Source organism: Cavia porcellus, unplaced genomic scaffold, assembly GCF_034190915.1.
Source record: "Cavia porcellus strain 051 isolate PalLab524CR breed Dunkin Hartley unplaced genomic scaffold, mCavPor4.1 scaffold_10, whole genome shotgun sequence".
Classification (NCBI taxonomy): domain Eukaryota; kingdom Metazoa; phylum Chordata; class Mammalia; order Rodentia; family Caviidae; genus Cavia; species Cavia porcellus.
Window position 1 is genome coordinate 6,841,267 of NW_026947493.1, and position 20,363 is coordinate 6,861,629.

The window sequence follows — 20,363 nt, forward strand, 5'->3', positions numbered from 1 at the left end:
AAAATATTTGCCTTCAAAGAGATGGTAGAAGGAAATTCCCCTTATTTGCTATGGTCAACCTCCCAAGAGATGCTCAGATGTTCCCATTTGCTGATGGGGGGACAGGGGAAGGAGGGTAAGGGAAGTGGGATGTTTGATTCTAGACCATGCACCAGTAGGCTCACTATTGCTTAGCAGAGAGGCAGGCTGGTTGCTTGGTTTCCCAGCATCCTAAGTTCCAACATAGCGCCGATCTCAGGAGTTGCTGGTGGTTCTCCCCCTGGAGGGGCTGTAGCTGGCCACACCACAGCTGCTTACCAGGGATGCAAGCTGCTTGCTTGGTTTCCCAGCGTCCTAAGTTCCAACATGGCACAAATCTCAGGAGATGCTAGTGGTTCTCCCTCTGGAGGGGCTGCAGCCAGACACACCACAGCTGCTTACCAGGGAGGGGAGCTGCTTGCTTGGTTCCCAGCACCCTAAGTTCCAACATGGTGTAGATCTCAGGAGACACTGGTGGTTCTCCCCCTGGAGGGGCCATAGACGGCCACACCACAGCCACTTACCGGGGAGGGGAGACACCTTGCATTTTCAAAGTGGATCTGCCACACTGAAGAAAAAAAAATAGAGGCTGGGGATTTAGCTCAGTGGTATAAGCGCCTACCTGGCAAGCACAAGGTTGTGAGTTCGAGCCTCAGTACCAAAAAAATAAATAAATAAATAAATGAGAGAGAGAGAAAAGAAAAAAGAAATAGAATTTTCAATGACTATCTTTTTTTTTTCAATGACTATCTTTTTTAAGGTGAAAGATACAGAGGCCACACATTTACTAGTTTTTCAAGCTACTTTTTATCAAATACTTTTTGATTTCCCATTGCTAACTATAGTGATTCACCATTAAAACACTATAATTGAAGAAAAATTATCATGTGAGATCAAAAATAATGAAAAAATTACATTAGCATTGTTGCAAATGCTGACAGCTCTTCCCTATACAAAGACTGGAGCAGTGAGAGCACTGAAACACAAATTACTACATCAGAGATTCTACTCACCAGTTTGATTGCTACATATTCATTGGTGTAGAGATTTTTACCTACGGGAAAAGCAGAATGTACATGTTTAGTGACATTTCTTTGGGGAAATGCAAAGCAAAAATTTAGCTTACGGGGTCATGAGAAAGGTCACATTCCCAACATTCATATACATGAAACATGATTTCTAAGTGAAAAGCTAAGCACAGATGTGAGATACAGCAAGACTAAAACAAAAACGGCTTGTGACTCTAATATTTAAGGGCATATGAAAAAATTTTAAGAAAGCTATCCAGCCATCCCTCTCTCACATTCTCACACACACACACACACACACACACACACACACACACACACACACACGGTCAGTACTTCCTATTACGCCTTGAGGCAAACCAAGAAGAAATGCCAGAATTTCAAACATATGGTTTAACACTCTTGGCACAGCATAAACAAACCCTCATTCTTCTAACTCACTGAAAAACAGGAATCTTATATTTTCTGCGCTGGTGTTTAGCGGTAATGTTGGATGACGTAAGAGATAATGTGAAATAAAACCATTTATGCTAGGCCTGTGTTTTAGGGAACTCATCTACTGTCCAATAAGGAGACAGTTCTCAAAACTGTTTCAAATCTTCAGCAATCAGGACTCTCGTTCTTTTTTTTTTTTTTTTTTTTTTTTTTCCCTTTTTTATCTGTACCAGGGATTGAACTCACGACTGCCTGCTTGCAAGGCAGGTGTGTATGCCGCTGAGCTAAATCTCCAGGCCCCTCTCGTTCTGTCTTTAACCACACATACTGTGGGTACCTTTTTGTCTGGTCGGGCTGCAGTGAATGAAGAGGAAATACCTTGGGCCATACATGGAATATGCCCACTAATATAATGTATGGAAATCACAAAATGCCCTTGTAAAAGATTTTAACTTATTAAATTACCTTACAAGGTCAAGTATAGCAATCAGATACATAGCTGATTAATAACAATAATCACCTGTCTTCACAGGCCCACACACACACACACACACACACACACAGGCAGACTGAAATACTACTATCAGTCATCACTGGGGTTTTTTAGTTGCATGAATATAACACCTGATGCATGGGGATTTTACATCCACTGACCATGTACACAGCAGGCAGCATAAGCACTGCTCTGTGCCATCCCTGCAGAGCCTCGCTGTCACTCATGCAGTCCATAGCAGAATACTGTGCAATCAAGGCATGAAAAACACCACTAAAAATCACGTCTAATGTTAGAGAAGTTTAGGATCATGCGGGATGTGTTACTGGCTGTCCAAAGCTGCAGGAGACCTGCAGACAGAGGGCTGTACATACTTATGTGATTCACTTGGGTAACAAATACCTTAAAGTTCTTCCTGAAATAGAAATTTTTCCTTACAACTTGCCTACTTCTGTATTGGAATTGATGTTTTTCTAGATCAAGTTCTTGCTCACCTGTAGTGTCAGTTACTTGGGAAGCTGACACAGTAGGATTCAAAGTTCGAGACCAACTTAAGCAAGGCCTTCCCTTTAAAGGGTGAGTCCTGGGAGTATAACCAGTAGTAAAGCCTATGTTAGCACCCTTGAGGCTCTAGGACAATCTCCAGTACCGAGAAAAAATTACCCCAGACATCCAGACTAAGAACATGCAGTTAGGATGGGGATAAGACACACAGCTGTCACTTAGTGTGCCACGCACCTTGAGTATTTTGTTTCTTGCACCACCCAATCCTTAACGGTCACAGCTGCCAAGAGCTCACAGAGTTTATAGACACTGCACTGGACTGTACATTGCTCCTTATATTTTTTGCCCTATCTAATCCAGCTAAACTATAAATACAATGAGAGTACGTTCTACACATCTCAGACACTCAAAATCTCAGCTGATTAAATAATACATACAAATAAATGATGTATTTCTATATATGCACAGCTGAAAAAATATGCAAGGAAAAGGATCACAATATACATTAAGCTATTTTTCTGATTCTGTCTTTTCTAATTTTTATATGACAAACATAATTCTTATAATAAAGAAAAATAAATATACTTCATTTTGGAGACAAAAAGCTGCTTTGTTATATAGGTTCTTGTTTACCAAGCTCTAGACAAAAGGACCTTTACAAGGTAAGCACATCACTGTCCTTAAATACCGTATCACTACCATCATATGCCAAGTGATAATTCTGTATGCAAATAACACAATAAAGGAACAAGATGCCAACCACCTAAAAAATCTATAAGGGCACAAAATTTTTAAGAGCACAAGTAGAAAATAGGTATTTTCCTGTATATATTAATGGCATTAGGCTTCAAAAAGTTTCTTTGTATTTCTAATTGTTTCTATCAAAAACAAAATTTAAAAGACATTTTATGAACCTGTAAAAAGACAGTAAGGAAGAGATAAGAGAGTTGAAGACAGCCAACTCCCAAGCAGATTAAAACTTCAATTGAGGAACCAGGGATATAGCTCAGCAGCATAGCGCCAGCCTGGCAAGCATTTGGTCCTAAGTTTGACTCCTCATGCGCACGCGCGCACACAGACACACACACACACACACACACACACACATACACACACACACATGACAACCTCCAAAAAACAAAAAAACCTACCTTGATTCAACAAAGAATTTCTTCCACCTTTATACCTTTCTTACAACCTTTCACGTATTTTTCAAAAAAAGTCCTTCCTGGCTCTGTGTAAGCACTTGTTATTGAGATCTAAACCTTGTTCTGGCACACAGAGCCCTGTACTATAGTTCTTCTGCATCATGTCCACCTACTAGTTCACGGAGGAATGCCAGGATATTTGTGTATTAAGGTAGAGAACATATAGGACACAGAAATCTTATTTTCATTTGTAAATTCAGAAAAAATCTTTCACATTACCACAAATAATATATTATAAAAACGATGCCTAGATCTTGTTTGAGGTTTAAAAAAATGCAAGAGTTCAAAGAAATTCTAGGCGCTTGTGGGATGTTTCTTTTTTATTTTATTTTAAAGATGATAAAATCAAGGAAAATAAAGCCAATCAAAATAAATCAGTATAAGTGATACAGGACTTCAAAACCTTACGAAATCAACAACAGTTACTATAATGCCTTTTGTCATCTTCAAAATAGCGGCAGATACCTTTGGACATAGTAAAAATCCAACAGAACAGAATAGAAACAATAAAAACAAAACAATGAATGCAGGAAAGGACTTCAAAACAAGTCAATAGTAAATCCAAAATGGCTACCATAACATAGCCTGCTATCTTTGAAACAGCTGCTCCTGCCATCAGATTTAACATATTCAAACAAAACAAAAGAGAATAAAACCCAATCCAACAAAACAATGGAAATGATATGGCTTCTAGGCAGGGATCGTTTCCTAGTGAGGCCTTGTTTTCTCCCTTGGCAGTCCACAAATGGTGCTGACTCAGAATTCTGAGAGGCTTGTGTCTAGCTGTCCCCACTGCTGCGTATGGTGCTGGTTTCTAGGCAGGGATCATCTCTTGGTGAGGCCTGGTTCTCTCCCCTCCACCGCAGTCTGAAAATGGCACTGACTCACAGAAAGAGGGTTGGGTTCTGGCTGTCTCTACTCTGGCAGTGGCCCATGTATGGCGCTGGTTTCCAGGTGGGGATTTGTTTCTTTTATAGGTTTTTTTCTTTTTTTTTCTGTTCAGACAGGGTCTCCATATGTAGCCCAAGGGGGCTTTGCTTTGTAGCCCAGAAATCCTCCTGCTTCAGCCTCCCCAGTGCTAGAATTATAGGCATGCACCACTATGCTTCTCCCTGTCCCACACAGATGCCAGGAGTCTTACCACTCTACGTATAATCTTGTTCTGATTTTCCCTGTGTTCAGCTGGTTGGCCACTTTGATGGTACTCTGACTTTTAATTTGTTTTGTTTCTTAGCTCTTCTGTGCCCCACCTTCCTGAAGTTTCTTCTGTCTCCAATTTCTGAGCTATCTGGCATATTTTTCATATAAACCGGTTGAGCTCTTTAAATGCTGTATCCGTTACCACTTAACTATCAGCTTTGCAGCTTCCAAAACTTTGTACTTCTCAGCTCTTTACACATCTTCAATTTTTTGGTTCCTTGTGGTTTTGTTTTTAAAAAATGTATCACACAGAAGGGATCCCTTTACTAGATAAAATTTTCAACGTCTTAAAAGACTGAGCCAGCTCTCAGCTCATAAATTTCTACATATAACTTGTTATATCTACCTTTTTACCTCCAGAACACTGCATTTCTTGAAGAGAACAATGTTCAAGTATCTTTCTGTACCTAGCACCAAACATTCTATCTGTATTGTGTTGTACCTGTAATGTGTCGTAAATGATGGACGCTAGCTGAAGTAAACAAAATTGGCTTGATAAGAAGGTTTTTATGGAGAAAATTCTAGCACAATAAAAAAAAAAGCCTGTTTAGAATAGTAACTTCATTCCTCAGCTTGCTCTGAAATCATGAGTCTTGAACTAAGAGAATAAGCAAATGGTGGAAGTTGTGTTTTAAAAATATTAACTAACAGAAGATGGAAAGAATCTTTGTCTCACAGGGTGGCTATGAGCATCATATAAGGTAGAATGTCAAAGAATTTTGTAAACTATAAAGTGTTAAATAAACTTAATTTTATTACTTCTATTATTATTCTAGGTATGACATACTAATCCTGGAAGAGAAGGAAAAAATGAAAAGGATTTATATGCAAAGCATTCTAAGGAAAAAACAATCAACTTTTGGGTCACATGGAAATATGAGTAAGGAAAAGAGAAGGATCAAAAATGACACCTGTAAGTAAAGACCCAGGACAGCGAGCCATATCAGCCTATTCTACTACAATGCTTCCTCCTAGTTCTTACTAAACTGACGTGATAGCAGCCATGTGGAAGTTGAGACAATCACTAACTATCCTTGGTTATGTATAGCATTTAGAAGTTTTGCTCTGGGAGAATTTTGTTCTTTGGATGCAGAGTTCTTCTATATAGTTCAGGCTGGTCTTGAAATTACTACATAGCCCAGGCTGGCCTTAAACTCGAGTGATTGATCACCCGGCTTTACTGTCCTGAGTGCTGGGATTACAAGGGTGTGTCACCACGACCAGCCTCTGGAAGAATTTAATAGAGACCACGGGCAAGGTGGCAGACACTACAGTCCCATCTATTTGGGAGCCAGAAGCAGGAGGATTTTCAATTTCAGCCCAGCATGGCCAACGTAGCCTGATTCTCTCAAAATAATTTTTCAAAAAGGTCTGGGGTAAGTAGGGAAGCAGCTCAGCAGGAAAGCGAGCATCCCTGTGTTGTTACTATCACTGCCAAAAAAAAAAAAAAAGACAGGATTAAAACTATGCCCATTTAAAATGAATAATTACTTCAGTTCAAAATAACACAAAATAACATAAAATAAAACATCAGTAACTGTGAGAAAAGCAAACCATTTAATGGAAAGGAAAATCCCAGTGAAGAGATGGCTCAATCTCAAGCACTCAAAGCTTTCGTTAAATGTTGTGCAAAATCCACAATACCTCCTGAGCTCACTTCCTGCTGTTTCATTGTTAAGGGAGAAGAAACTGCATTATACAGAAGTTTTGAGACTTTATATTTAAACTTAGCCTTCTTAAAGCAGCACCTGTGGATGTGATATTGCCCTGACTCTCTCTGAAATGAAGACCTTCTGTTTCAGTAAGTTACCTGTAAAGCAACATTTACCATAACATTCATCAGACACAGTATTATTTCAAATAACCAGCAAATCTCAATTCTCAGAGCCACACTGCTAAAGGAACACAGTCTTGGGTTCCCATTTTAGTTAGATCTCCAGCTGTCACATTTTCTTGCCCTAAAGTGAAAGCAGCATATGTATAAATTATTACCTAGAACTAATAAAAAAAATTCAGCCAAATGACCTTGTAGCAATTAGCAGATAACACAGGTAAGCATTGTTACCTAACTTACATTAGTTACCATGTATACTTAAGGCGAAGAGGACAGGCAGGCCTATGGCTTCCTCCACCAAGAGAGCACAGCACCTCTTTGAATGTGCAGCAATGGCGAGAAATAAGCTAACCCTAACCCTAAAATCAAGCACTCACTTAAGACTGGAGAAGAAGCCAGAGTAATGAGAGTCTTATAGAGCCCACTGACACACATACAGCATATCTACACATGCACATCCTAAAGAAACTATTTACCTAATGAGGTGCAATGTTAATTGACCTATTTTATTTTAAATCTTGTTTTACCGTTATTTGGCAGTTTTCTAAAGAATCTGGCACGTAATTTTCTGCTTTGTTTAGAGCCAGTGATTGTGCAGCAGCCCTTCCTGAGGAACCTTGAGGAGCTGCATTGAGATCAGTAACACATAAAGGTAACTTCAAAAAAAAAAAAAAGTGACTTCCGGGAGAACATGGCGGACAGATAACAACAACTACCGGAGGCTCTCTGAAAGACTCGGCTCAGAAGCCAGGAATGGTGCGGACTAAGGAGACATAAGCAGGTGGAGATATGCTCTGCTGACTCAGGAACGAACTGGGCTGAGAGAAACCAACTTGGAATGCAGTCCTGGTGCTAAAACAGGAACAGAAAAGCCTAGGTGTTGTAAGCCGCGATTTGGGTTTCCCGCCGCGCGGCGGCTGGCTGCCTCTACAGTGGCTCAGCAAGGAGAGAGATGTGCAGAAGCTCTGAGAACGGCAATCTGCGAACAGCAGGGAGGCGTGCACTGACTTGTGGTGAGGTGAGTGAGAGAAACTGACACTCTACCACAGTTTGACTCCAGCGGAGGACTTTCTGGGCCCGGGCAGTCCTGCGGGAGCAGGGCGCGGTGGCGACTCCAGCCACACATCCCCCTCTCAGGCGGGATTGGTGAAAAGTGCCTGGCCTGCGTGACGCTGCCGGCGGACCTGGTAGGCTGTCCCAACCCAGATCCCAGAGCCTGACGGTGGCCGGGAGGGGAGACGCGTAGGCTGCCTGGTCCGTAACTCCCTGGTGCGCAGCGGTGAGCGGGAATACCTAACTGGCGCAATTCGATCACGCTGTGGCTGACTGGGAGAGAAGCTGGGCCTCTTATATAAGCTTGCATATATAAGGAACAGAGAAGAAGAGGCAGCATGGGAAGAGGCAGCAACAAGAAAGGCTCCTCGGCCCCCAATTCTGAGAAACAGGCAATAGCAGACACTGCACCAATACACATAAGGCACCATATAGAGAGCCTCATAGACCAATTCAGGAATGAAGTTATCAATGACCTGAAGCTAGAAGTATGCAGAATAGTTAGAGAAATGCTAAGTACCACCCAAGAAAAAACAGGCAGTGGAATGGAAGAACAGAAAAAAAGGGGAGAATTGTTTGATGGAGAAAACAGAGAAAGCATAAAATACGTGAAGCAGGTTCAAAGGGACTACCAAGATACTAAGGAGTCTATAGAAGACTGGCATAACAGCTTGAAAGAAACTAAGGACAGACTATCTGAACTGGAGGGCAGACTTGTAATATGGGAGAATGAAATGAAAAACTTCTTAAAAATAACAAAGAAACAAACAGCAATAATACAAAGACTAGAAGATGATAAGAGGATCCATAACTTAAGGATTAAGAACATAAAAGAAGAAGTAGGGACACAAACAAGTGAACTACAAAAGCTACTCACAGAAATAATCCAGGAGAATTTTCCTAATTTAGCAAAAGGTAAAGATACTCAGTTGTATGAGGCATACAGGACCCCAGCCACCTACAACCCAAACAGAGCAACACCCAGGCATATAATAATAAAAATTCCAGAAATTCAATACAAGAACAGAATATTAAAAGCTGTAAGAGACAAGAAACAGACCACTTACAAAGGAACACCCATCAGAATTACAGCAGATTTCTCTGCACAAACCATCAAATCACGAAGAGCATGGGGGGAAATAATTCAAGCTTTGAAAGATAATAATCTCCAGCCAAGATTGAGATATCCTGCACAACTGTCCCTGGAAATTGATGGAAAAACAAGGTGCTTCCAGGATAAAGAGGAACTGGGGGAATTTGCAACCACCAATTCAACTCTACAGAGAGTATTGCAGGATATTCTAAAAAAAGAAAAATACAAAGAATCCAGAAATAATGGCAGAGAGGCCACAACGAATGGAGCAGAGAACAAAATGAAGAAGACAAACTGACAGCTACTGACAGAAAAAGAGCTCAACAGAAATGAGGCAGAGAAGATTGGATGATTGGAACAGCTATTTTGGAGAAAATGACATCTTAATAGGTAATACTGATTTATTATCATCTTGTTTTGAAGTCTCATCTAGCTTTTGTCCTTCTGTCTCCAATGGTCTAAATAGGTTGTATCTTACTGGATTTTATTATGTACGATAGTATAAGCAAAAACCTTGTAAAGACAAGGAGATTATACAGAAACCATTATTCATTTTCTGTTAGTCGATTCTAAATACTCTGTAATGCTGTCATTCTCTTGAATGGTTTTACATTGTTTTGATATACTTAATGCTACAGTATACGAAGTTGTACTCAAGGATTTCAAAGAAAGAGACAATATGGTAACTACTTTTAGGTTAGGATTATCTGGTGGTGAAACACTATTCTGCTTAAATGGTTATGTTTTGATCTGCGCTGTTTCGTTGTTATGCCCTCTTTTATCTCAATCTCCACTCCATTATTTACTTTTTTATCTTTATCCTTTTAATTAAAGGAAAAAAATAGCAGGATATATTATAGTAACCCACTTTGACTTTTCATTACCTTGATTTAAAGCCCTGTATTACTCTCACCATCTGGTTTTTAACTGATGTTCCCCTATTCTGTTTTGCTGGATAGTATCAGGTTCGAAAGTTTACGCATCAGCTGTGAAGATAATGAGATTCATTATGACGCCCATTCTTGTTGACTTTTATCTACTTTTGAAGACCTACAATATCTCCAATGTTTTGGTTTTGTCGGTTTTATTCTTTACTGTTTTGTTCAATTGTATTATAACTAACGATATAGGCAATTCTATTAGAGATAGCGGGAGGCATTATAGTAACCATTGTTGATCACCTTGTATTATGTTTTTACATTATCTATTATGTCCACCCTTTTGACTTGACCAATTCTGTTCTGTTATGTCACATTTGGTTTTACTCTCTTCCAAAAAAGTAATAAGAACCGTGGGAGCAATGAAACCCAAAATGTGTAATAGTCATGGTACAAAAGAAAGGAAAAGAAAGTGCTCCAAACTATATAACTGCATGTATATTTAAGTGTATAAGATAGAAAATGATATCACAGAGTTTTATTGGATCAATGAACAGAACTGTTTGCAGTATCATTGATGGAATGTCCACTTTACAAGCTTTAATTTTGTGACTTGAACAATTATTTCTAAGATGACAATATGTAATCCATTAACTAGTGATTTCCTACTGTTCATTTTTTTTCTGTAAATCTGTATAACTTGTACCCTTAAAAAAAAAAAAAAAAGTAAATCTCAATCCTCTCACACACGATATTCTCATTTTTGAGGTCAGCACAGACGTTCAATGAATTTTTACATCTCCATACACCCTGATGTAATCCACTCCAGGAGAATATTTTCAGCACCCCAGTTGGCTTTCTTGTGACTTCCCAATGCACAGGTACTTTTTACCAGCACTAAAAGTGATGTTTGGAATGCTATTCCTAGGGATCAGTTTTGCTTGCTCTAAATATTATACAGACAGAATTTTATATTTGTGCTCTTTGTGTCTAGATTCATTTCCTTGATGCTCGTCTAGGAGAGTCATCCATTTTGTTACATATATTAGTATCATACACCTTTTTGTTATTGTATGATACTTCACTGACAAATATACCACAATTTGTTTTTCTTCTCTGAAGATGTACATTTGGAATATTTTCAGTTTGGGATATTAGGAACAAGCTGGTATGAACATTCTGTAATGTATTTCTTGACATACTTATGTAAAGATTCTCTTCATACATAACCAAAGTGAAATTTCTGGAACATACAGTAGTATTTACAGACAGAAACAAATGTTTACCACCCAATGAATGAATAAATAAAATATAGGACATCCACATAACACATGAGGTGACCTGTCTCTGCTGCAGTGATCCATTAATAGCAAAGTGTTCTACATCAAAACATCATACAATTAATTGCAAAATATGTGTGTATGTGTATACATACTCATGTATGTTCAGGTTTCAGTGCGTCCAAGTCTTTTCTTCTTCTTCCTCTTTTTTTTGGTACCGGGAATCAAACTTGGGGACTCGTACTTGTCAGGCAGGTGCTGTGCCACTGAACTACATTCCCAGCCCATCTTTTCCTCTTAAAGACAATAAACCTACCAAGTAAATTTTGCATTCTACCTAGCAGCGTGTTGAGAAAAGAAAGACCTCATAGAGAAGTATTGAAAATTTAAATCAAGCTGCTATATTAAAGACTGTCACTAACTCAGAACAGCCAGTGAAAAACAGGTAGTCATTTCAATTTTTGGTGATGATGCTACAATAAAGTCTATTCTACCCCTAAAGCCTCAAGCCAAAGACAAAAACAAAAATAAAAGCTTCATCTATTAGAATTATTTTAAACCTCTCTACTATCTACGTGTTCAAATCCAAGTAATATAATTCTTAAGTTATTCTACCCCCGAAGTAGTTTATAGAGATTAACAAGTATAACAAGTATTAAAGGCCCCTCAAAAACAGCCACACTGCTAGAGAACACAACTTCTAGTTTCACAATATAAACATGAGCCAAAACTGTCTAGAAGAAGTCTTTAATCAAGGAAAACTCAGAATAACTTAAATCACAAGGCCTTGCTGTTTTGGCTTTTTGCCGTCTCAACAAACTGGAGAAATTCTCACTGTTATAGTTAATCTTTACATAAAAATATCCCTGGATAAAACTGATGGCTTCATTTTTTAAAATTCACAAAAACTGTCTTGGGAGGAAGGGTACTAAGATGTCTCCAGTTAACTTACCTTTTCTAATGGTGGGGGTGTGATGTGGAAATCCTTCAATTTTTCATGACCTGCTGATTAACCACCAAAATCTGAATCACAGATCACAGCTAGTCCGAAGCAGATTCTGCTTGTATGTCCAGCCTTATCACCTATACCAATTCTCTGCTATGTCTTGGAAACAAGCACTCTTGGGAACACTCACTCACTTGCTGGGCTGCTTATTTTGAGGGGGACAGTTTTCATTGTATGCCCCAGGCTAGCTTCAAACTTGCCTTCTGCTTGCCCAGCTTTCACCATGCTGGGATTGCAGGTGTGAGCTCCACACTCAGCCAGTGGGGACATCTTTCACATCTTGTGTTGGCAAACTTCCACACCTCCACGTTTGTTACCAACTCTTCCTCTCCAGATGTTCTCTTGCTCCTGCTCTCCTCCCTCCCCCTGGCCTTTCCTCCTTAATGTCTAATTCGGGCCTTTAGACCTTAATCCAGTATCTTCTTTGTGCAGACATTCTGCATTGGAAAACTTTGGGTGAGATATCACTCTCTCCTTCAAAGGAGGTGGACTACACTTCCTTGGAGGTTTAAAATTCAGTAACTACTACTATTATTTTGGCTGATCTGCACTTTATATACCTATTAGGCACTTTATATACCTATTAGATCAAAGTTACCATGAGCTCTGGGAAGCTCAGGCCTACTTTTGTGTCACACTAAACTCACAGTTATCTTTTCATAATAATTGTTGCTACTCTGGTTGTCAGATTCAAGGCCGCATCCTGGGGTTTATAAGCCATTTTCAGGACTTTCCTTTAACCACTGCCTATTTAAAATAACGCTGAATATTGATCCTGTAGACCAACTGTCAGCAGCCTCACCCAAAGCATTGGTGCTACATACGGGTTTAACTGCTAATCCCTTCAAAGGTCTTGATTAATTAATGTGGAATTAGATGGAACCAAAGTTCAGAATTTTATTGTTCAGTGAGTAAATTAATTCTCTTTGGGCCAAGGATTTAGTTCAGTGACGTAAGCACCTACCTGGCAAGCATGAGGTCGTGAGTTCAGTTCCTGATACCCCCCCCCCCCGCCAAAAAACGTAATTCTCTTTGATGAAAACAGTTAAAAGAACTATAAATCTATTTAATTATCATTTGGCTCACATTTCTGTATGTTACCAGAACATCACAAAAGTTTATCAAATAACTCACTTGACAAAATAAAAACGAGCAACATCTGGAAACATCTAGTTCAACACAACACACAGAACAGGTATTTACCTCAAATCTGTTCCAAAACCCCACTAACACAAAACAAAGACAAAGAACAGGAAACCATAGACTACCAAGGTCAACATTTTAGAAGATGAAAAGATAAGTAGCAACAAATTTAGAACTGGGAAAACTGACAAACAGCAGAAAAAGTGATCCAGTGATACTGACAGAAAATTTATAATTCTATTGGAGACTTGAAGTGAGTAATTAAGGAACAATGTGAAGAAAAATAAAATTACTTTAAAACTCAAATGCCAGTAATTTTTAAATTTGGGGGAAGAATGAATGGTATCATAATTTAAAAAATACAACAACAGTGCCCTAATGGCTCAGCTCTGAGCTATATTCTCAGTCATAATACAGTAGTTGTAAAAAACATGTAAGCAAAACATATGACATCAGTATATTGGGAGAATGTGGGGAATGCACATAAGTGATTGGAAAAAGATTTTTTTTTTTTTGTCTTTTCCCTTTTTACCGGTACCAGGGATTGAACTCATGACTGACTGCTTGCAAGGCAGGCGCTTATGCCACTGAGCTAAATCCCCAGCCCAGAAAAAGAATTTTTGAGAAAAATCAATAAAGAACACTTAATGTTGAAAAAAAAAGAAATAATAATATTTTAAAATAAACATATTTACATGATACAGCTTAAAAGAGTCGAGATGGGGATTTAGCTCAGTGATAAAAGTGCCTGCCTCACAAGCATGAGGGTGTGAGTTCAATCCCCAGTCCTCCAAACAAAACAAAACAAAACAAAACAAAAATCTCCATTTCCTCCCACTCATTTGAGGGCTAGAGATTTAGCTCAGCAGTGTAACCACCTGCCTGGCAAGTGCAAGGTATTGAATTTGACCCCCAGTACCAGAAACAACTAACAAACAAAACCCCCAAAACAGCTGAACCACTGTAGAGAAAGATCTGGATTAATCTGGCATCAAATGTTCTGACATAGTGATGCTAGACGGTGAACTCTACTTCCTTGGACAAGAGTTTTTCCTTTTTGTTGAAAAATAAACCAACCGTAAGTTCAGTTTTCTCCTTAGGCATATGACAACATCACATAAATACTCACTCTGAATTTTCTTCAGAGTCAAACCTGTTTTGCTACACACTTCTGGTGTCCATAGTCACCCCTGCATCATACTCCTCCTCAACAATGCCGAATTGGCCTGGAAATTTCCCCATTAAATTCTCCAAGATATCAATGCATAATTCTGCAAGTACTGCATCTATAGCACTTCTAAAACTACTATAGTAGCACAGTGTAGGCTGGGTGTCAGCAAATGGCTGAAATTCCTCAGTCCGATCATTTTCTGATAAACTATATTATTGACAAAAGTAATTCTTCAAGATCTGTTAAGGCTACTAAATTCTAACAAATTGTGTAAAAAGTTAAAACAAGGTGTAATTCCAAAGAAAATTTAAACTATAATACCACTATAAGTAAGAATTTTATGCATGTGGTGTTCTTAGAAGACAGTTAAAATGTATTGTGTCTGAAGTTACAATTTTAAATTGAATCCCTTTCACAACATATGAGGAATGAACTGATATAATGTTATACACCTATAAAGTAGAAACATAAATACCTCTTACAAAGAGAAAAATATGTCTGTAGGGTCCATAGTTTTTTTTTTTTTTTTAAAATAACTAAAATATACACATATGCCGGCACATACATATGCTCCAAGAGACAAAAGCCATGGGACAAAATAGTAACTCGTAAATGAGTTTAATTTGTAAGATTAAAAGTTTTCTTCATGGGGCTGGGGATTTAGCTCAGCGGCATAAGCGCCTGCCTTGCAAGCAGGCAGTTGTGAGTTCGATCCCGGGTACCGATAAAAAGACAAAAAAAAAAAAAAAAAAAAAAAAGTTTTCTTCATGCAAAGCTGGAAAATTTAAAACCAAATTCTGAGCCAGGCACGATGGCACACATCTGTAATCCCAGCACTCAGGAGGCTGAAAAGCAGGAGGATCGCCATAAGTTTGAGGCCAGCCTGGGTTACAAAAGTGAGTTCCAGGCCAGCCTACACTACATAATGAGATCCTGTCTCAAAAAAAGAAAGAAAAAAGCGACCGAATTTTGAGAAAATGCCTTGTATTCCGTATACAAACCAAGCGCTCGTCATATATCAAGCACTATCTTGGGTATCTATTATCTAAATCAGATCTTCACAGTGAATGTTTAAAAATGTATTTCAGTAAAATACACACTGCCATTAATTCCCTTCAAAATCCTGCCCTGCATTTTAAACATACTCATCCTATTATTCTTGGCACTTCCTGAAACAGACCTAGAAGTCCTCTGTCACAGGTTTAGTTGCATTGTTGTGGCTGCCTTGATGTCTTTGTAATAACCTAAGGCCCCCTAACTATCGCGCCGTGAAGCCTGTTCTGTATAAGCCCGCCTGCTGCTTTCCCTCCTCTTCCCTCTTCAAATCTAACTAAGTTAAGTTTTAACTTCCTAAAAGGCCATAAAACAAAGCCCTGAGGTAATAGCTCCTGACAACCCCCTTCTCTACCCAGTAGCCTGTCACAAATTGTGTTAATTGCATTAGATTGTAATAGCTTCGTTTATATCATAGCAATACCTGTGTGTTCCTTTTCCCTCTGGGTAAAGGATTGATATGTTAATCAATGCTCTCCTGTGTAAAGAATTGTAAAATCTTACCTAATTGATATGTTAACCATTGTTGCCCTCTACAAATAACAGTTGTGGTGCTAAAGTAAGGTAACTAAGGTTGTTAATTGCTGTTAGACTTCTCTATTCTTTGCTAAGAAAAACAAGATTTCTTCTTATCTAAGCTTGCTAGTATGCAGGGAGACTTGCTTGTTAGCACAGCCCTTACCTGATCTTGCCCTTCCCAAGACGTGTAATGGCCATTTCTGTTTGCGCCACACCCCCACCCCCTCCTTACATTGTATAACCAGCAGCTGTTTGTGGATTTACAAGATAAAAGCCTTGACTTTTAGCTGTCAGGTATGCAGTCTCTAAACTGGCTCCCGGAGACTCATCACCAGGCCTGAAAATAAAGCCTTTGCTTCCCAAATTTTAATTTCTTGCTTCCTTGGATTTTATACCAGGGTCCGGGTTATCACATCTTGAATCCAGCTTCATTTGCCTTTCACAGTCATTTTGAATTTTGGAAAAGAAGTCGGACAGTGCCAGATCCAGTGAATAAAGCAGGAGGGAAAGGATACTCTGAAATGTTTTTACCATGGCACTCAGCATAGATATTTGGTCATATTTAATCACACTATATATAAACACAAAAGAAGCAAGAGCGATAGGATGAGTGAGACATGAGGGAGTTTTCTGAGGCAGATAAAAGGCAATGTGTCTTTTACTGTAATTTTTTTTCTTTTAAGGCAGGGATGCACTGTGTCACCCATGCTGGCCTCAAACCCGTGCCAATCCTCTTGTCTCCTCCTCTAGAGGTATGGGCTACCATGGCTAGCTTATTGAAACAAAATTTTTTAACATTCATTGTATATTTTGATCATACTTCACATGTATCTAGCTTTTATTTTCTGGTACACAGAGGACTGGACCAAGGGCCTTCACACTGAGCTATAGCCACAGCCGTTTCATTCTTTTTTTCTTTTTTGTCTTTTTCCTTTTTATTGGTACCGGGGATCGAACTCATGACTCATTCTTTTTTCTTTTGGAGACAGGGTCTCAATTGAGCAGGCTGGTTTTGCGTCTGGGATCCCCCCACAACACCCTCCTGAGAAGCTGGGAAGAAAGACATGTGTCAGCCAAGCCAAACTCTTAAAAGAAGAAAATTATAAATAAGTATAAGTGAAGATGTTTAACTTTACCCATGAACATACATATATATATTTAAATAATACCATTTTCCTCTTCTAGACTGGCAAAGATATAGACACTGTCCACTATGTTCAAACATTTGAAATAGTAACTGGAAAATACCTTTCTGGAGGGCAAGTTGAAAAGATAATAAAATTTCAAATGTACATATCCTTGACTCAAAGTATCCTTTCAAGATTTAGCCCAATAACCAAATTTCATCTACAAGTATGTTCAGTCCAATGTTAATTACAATATTAAAAATGGAAAACACATATAAATAAATAAATTTTCAGTAATATATGGTATTAGAAATAAATGCTCTATACTTAAATTGAAATGCTAATGTTCAATTAAATGATAAAAGCAGGTTTACAGTATAAATTGACTATGCTTTTAAAGTAAGTCCTGATGTACATTTTTAAATTTTGGAACATTAAGACATTATTTGTGACTATGTTTAGAAACATTTTTAAAGTAGAACTTACAAAATTGGAGGGAGGGGGATGAAGCATAGGCTACTTCTTAAATGTGCTTTAAGGGTTGGGTATATAGTTCTGCAGCACAGCGCCTGCCTGGTAAGCACAAGGTTCTAAATTTGATTCCCAATACCCACAAAAATAAATAAATAAAATTAGATCATCATATTTTTTTTAAAAATGTGCTTTAATTTTTAGGGTTTTTTAAAAAACTCTTTTTTCCTTAAAAAATACATATGCATATTTTTTTTTAAATGGAGTAAATTTTCAGTGTCCTTTTTTAGATTAAAATAAAATAGCTGGGCATGGTGGTACATGCCTGTAATCTCAGCAGCACTTTTGGAGGCTGAGGCTGGACGATCCCAAGTTTGAGATCAGACTGAGCAACTTAGGAAAGCCCTGTCTCAAAATTTACAAAAAGTTTAAAAAGAGCAGGCAATGTAGTATAGTACACACACCATCAGTTCAAACCCCAGTAATGATAAATGAATGAAAGAAAAAGTTATCACAGAAATATATACAAAGACGTGAAAGACCAAAGGTAACAAGGATCCCTCCCTACTCCTCACACTGTTCATCCAGCAGCTCAGCTTCTCCTAATCCTGCCACCTCTACAAAGCATCTCATTACCTGCGATTGTGTTCAGTAACACTCACATGGCAATGATTTCTTTTCTTCTTACTTTTTTTGGGTGTTTTTGTTTGGGAAAAGGCTCCTGCTATGCAGTATAGGCTGGCCCTGAACTCTCCTCAGTGATTCTCCTGCCTCAGTTTTCCAAGTGCTGAAATTACAGGCATCAGCCACCACACAAAGCTCATGGAAATGATTTCTTACTTCTGTATCAAACCTAAATTTCTAACTCTCAGAGATTTGTATCTGTGTAAGTGTTACACACACCTCAAAGTATTGTACTCGCCTTCCCTATCACCCATCCAGTCCTAGTTCCTCTCTCCATTAAAACCTTAACCATCTACATGCTCTCCCAAAGCTGGCAAGCTTGGTGATATTTGAGACCAGGCATGTAGCACATGCCTGTAATCCCAGCACTCAGGAAAGGCTGAGACAGGAGGATCATTGTGGGAAGTTAAGCTAGGGTATACAGTGAGTTCTAGACCTGTCTAAACTATATAGTGAGACCCTGTCTCACCCCAAAACCTAAAACAACAACAATGAAAAACAGGTCATATTTAACTCCTTCCCCTCAAACAGCTAGTGATCAAATCTTGCCTATCTTGAAATTTCTGATTCACTTACTCCTCTCTCTCTCATTGCCATTTGCAGAGGTAAGCTTGTGGAAAAGGCTGAGACAGTGCCGCCTGAAAGGGCATCTGCCTCTCTTTATTCTCCTATGCTCTACTCTCATTTACTGATTCCCACAGAGCTAGCTAGGAAAATGCTCAGCCCCCTCCACTGGCTTTAAGCAAAGCAAATGAGTCTAGCTGAGGAGCTATGTGAGCCTCTGAAGCAAAGCCATACACAGGTCTATGTGCCCCCCTATAGCTCCCTACTACTAAGTGTGAGCTAGGTTGCACACTGTTGGCCTGTATGTAGCTTTGAAAAAGAGGCAGTGATGTCCCAGTGATGTCTAAGGCCTGCATTAGAGCTGAAGCAGCCTATGTGAAATGTAAGACACTTTCTCAAACTGTGTTACACAGATTCCTCCAAACTTAGAGGCTACCTATGTACCCTTTCTGCAGACCTCTCTCCGCATATTGCAGAGGTGCCATTTGCTTCCTAGTACCTAGCCCAGCTTACAGAATTGACGTAGTTCTGCCATTCTCACAATCACTTGACCCCAGCCACTCCCCTCTTCATGAATTAGTAAAACTAGGATTCAGCGCTGGTTCAATGGCCTTGTTCCTCTGGGACTTGGGACACCCTTGGTTCCCCACAACTGCAGATGTGTTTCTGTCTCTTTATTCTCCCATGGATTGCACTGGAAGTGGTAGATCAGAATTTACTTACAAGAATTCCAACAACTTCTTCCTGGGATTATAATTTATATACTCCTCCAAGTGGTAGATCAGAATTTACTTACAAGAATTCCAACAACTTCTTCCTGGGATTATAATTTATAAACTCCTCCAGACCATGACAAGGTTCAGGGGGCATTTATAAAGCTAAGATCTAAGCCCTGCCATTTCAGACCTGGATGATTCAGCCAAATAAACAATTCTTGAGTACCCATTACATATCTTTCATACACAGTGAAAGGCACAAGGGATACAGAGAATAATAAACCAAAGTGCTGCTTTCCAATGTAATTAGCAGTAGAGAGGTGGTAGAACAAAGTACGAAGTGTTGTTACTACAATTAGAACAAAATCTACAAGACATCAACTTCTTTCCTGTATGACCCGATACCTGAACCATCTAGAATACAATCATGTCACTCCATTGTAAAACCACTGATGACTGTCTAAAGTCCAAACACTTTCTACCACGCAAACACTGCACAATCTGGCCCCAACTTACTTAACAGCTCATCTATTACTTTTCTTTCATTTTATATCCTATGACCGAGACAGGCATAACTAGTTCCTGCCCTGATAATACAGTGAGTACTTTTACTACACAGAGTACTTACATACTCTTCAGCTAAAGAGAGCCCTTCTCTCTTCTGTCCACCAGAAGAGGTGTCCATTTAGCCAGCGACTCCTCTCAGAATCCTTCTCTGCCAATATAGGTGTTTTTGCTGTTGTTTTTACTACTGGGGACTAGACCAAGGGCTTTGGCACTGAGCTACATCCCTATCCCTTATAAATTTTTCAAAATTTTGAGACTAAGTCCTGCTAAGTCTCTGCGTTGCTCAGGCTGAGCTCAAATTTGAATCCTCTTGCATCA

The 20,363-nt window shown here is 39.0% G+C and overlaps 1 protein-coding gene across 12 annotated transcripts in view; it reads right to left on the reverse strand.

Annotated features, from left to right (window-relative positions):
* The window catches only part of Csnk1g1 (casein kinase 1 gamma 1), a 166,309-nt gene that overhangs the window by 84,137 nt on the left and 61,809 nt on the right, over positions 1–20,363 (reverse strand). For 11 of the 12 annotated variants that reach the window (XR_010050045.1, XR_010050044.1, XM_063256946.1 and 8 more), the window contains one exon: positions 1,032–1,072. The exons of the other annotated variant lie outside the window; for it this stretch is intronic. Coding sequence is in view for 8 of the 11 variants with exons in the window: in XM_063256946.1 (XP_063113016.1) it covers positions 1,032–1,072 (41 nt within the window). In the remaining 3 variants the exon portion in view is untranslated. The remainder of the gene's footprint in view (positions 1–1,031; positions 1,073–20,363) is intronic. 12 annotated transcript variants of the gene reach the window in all.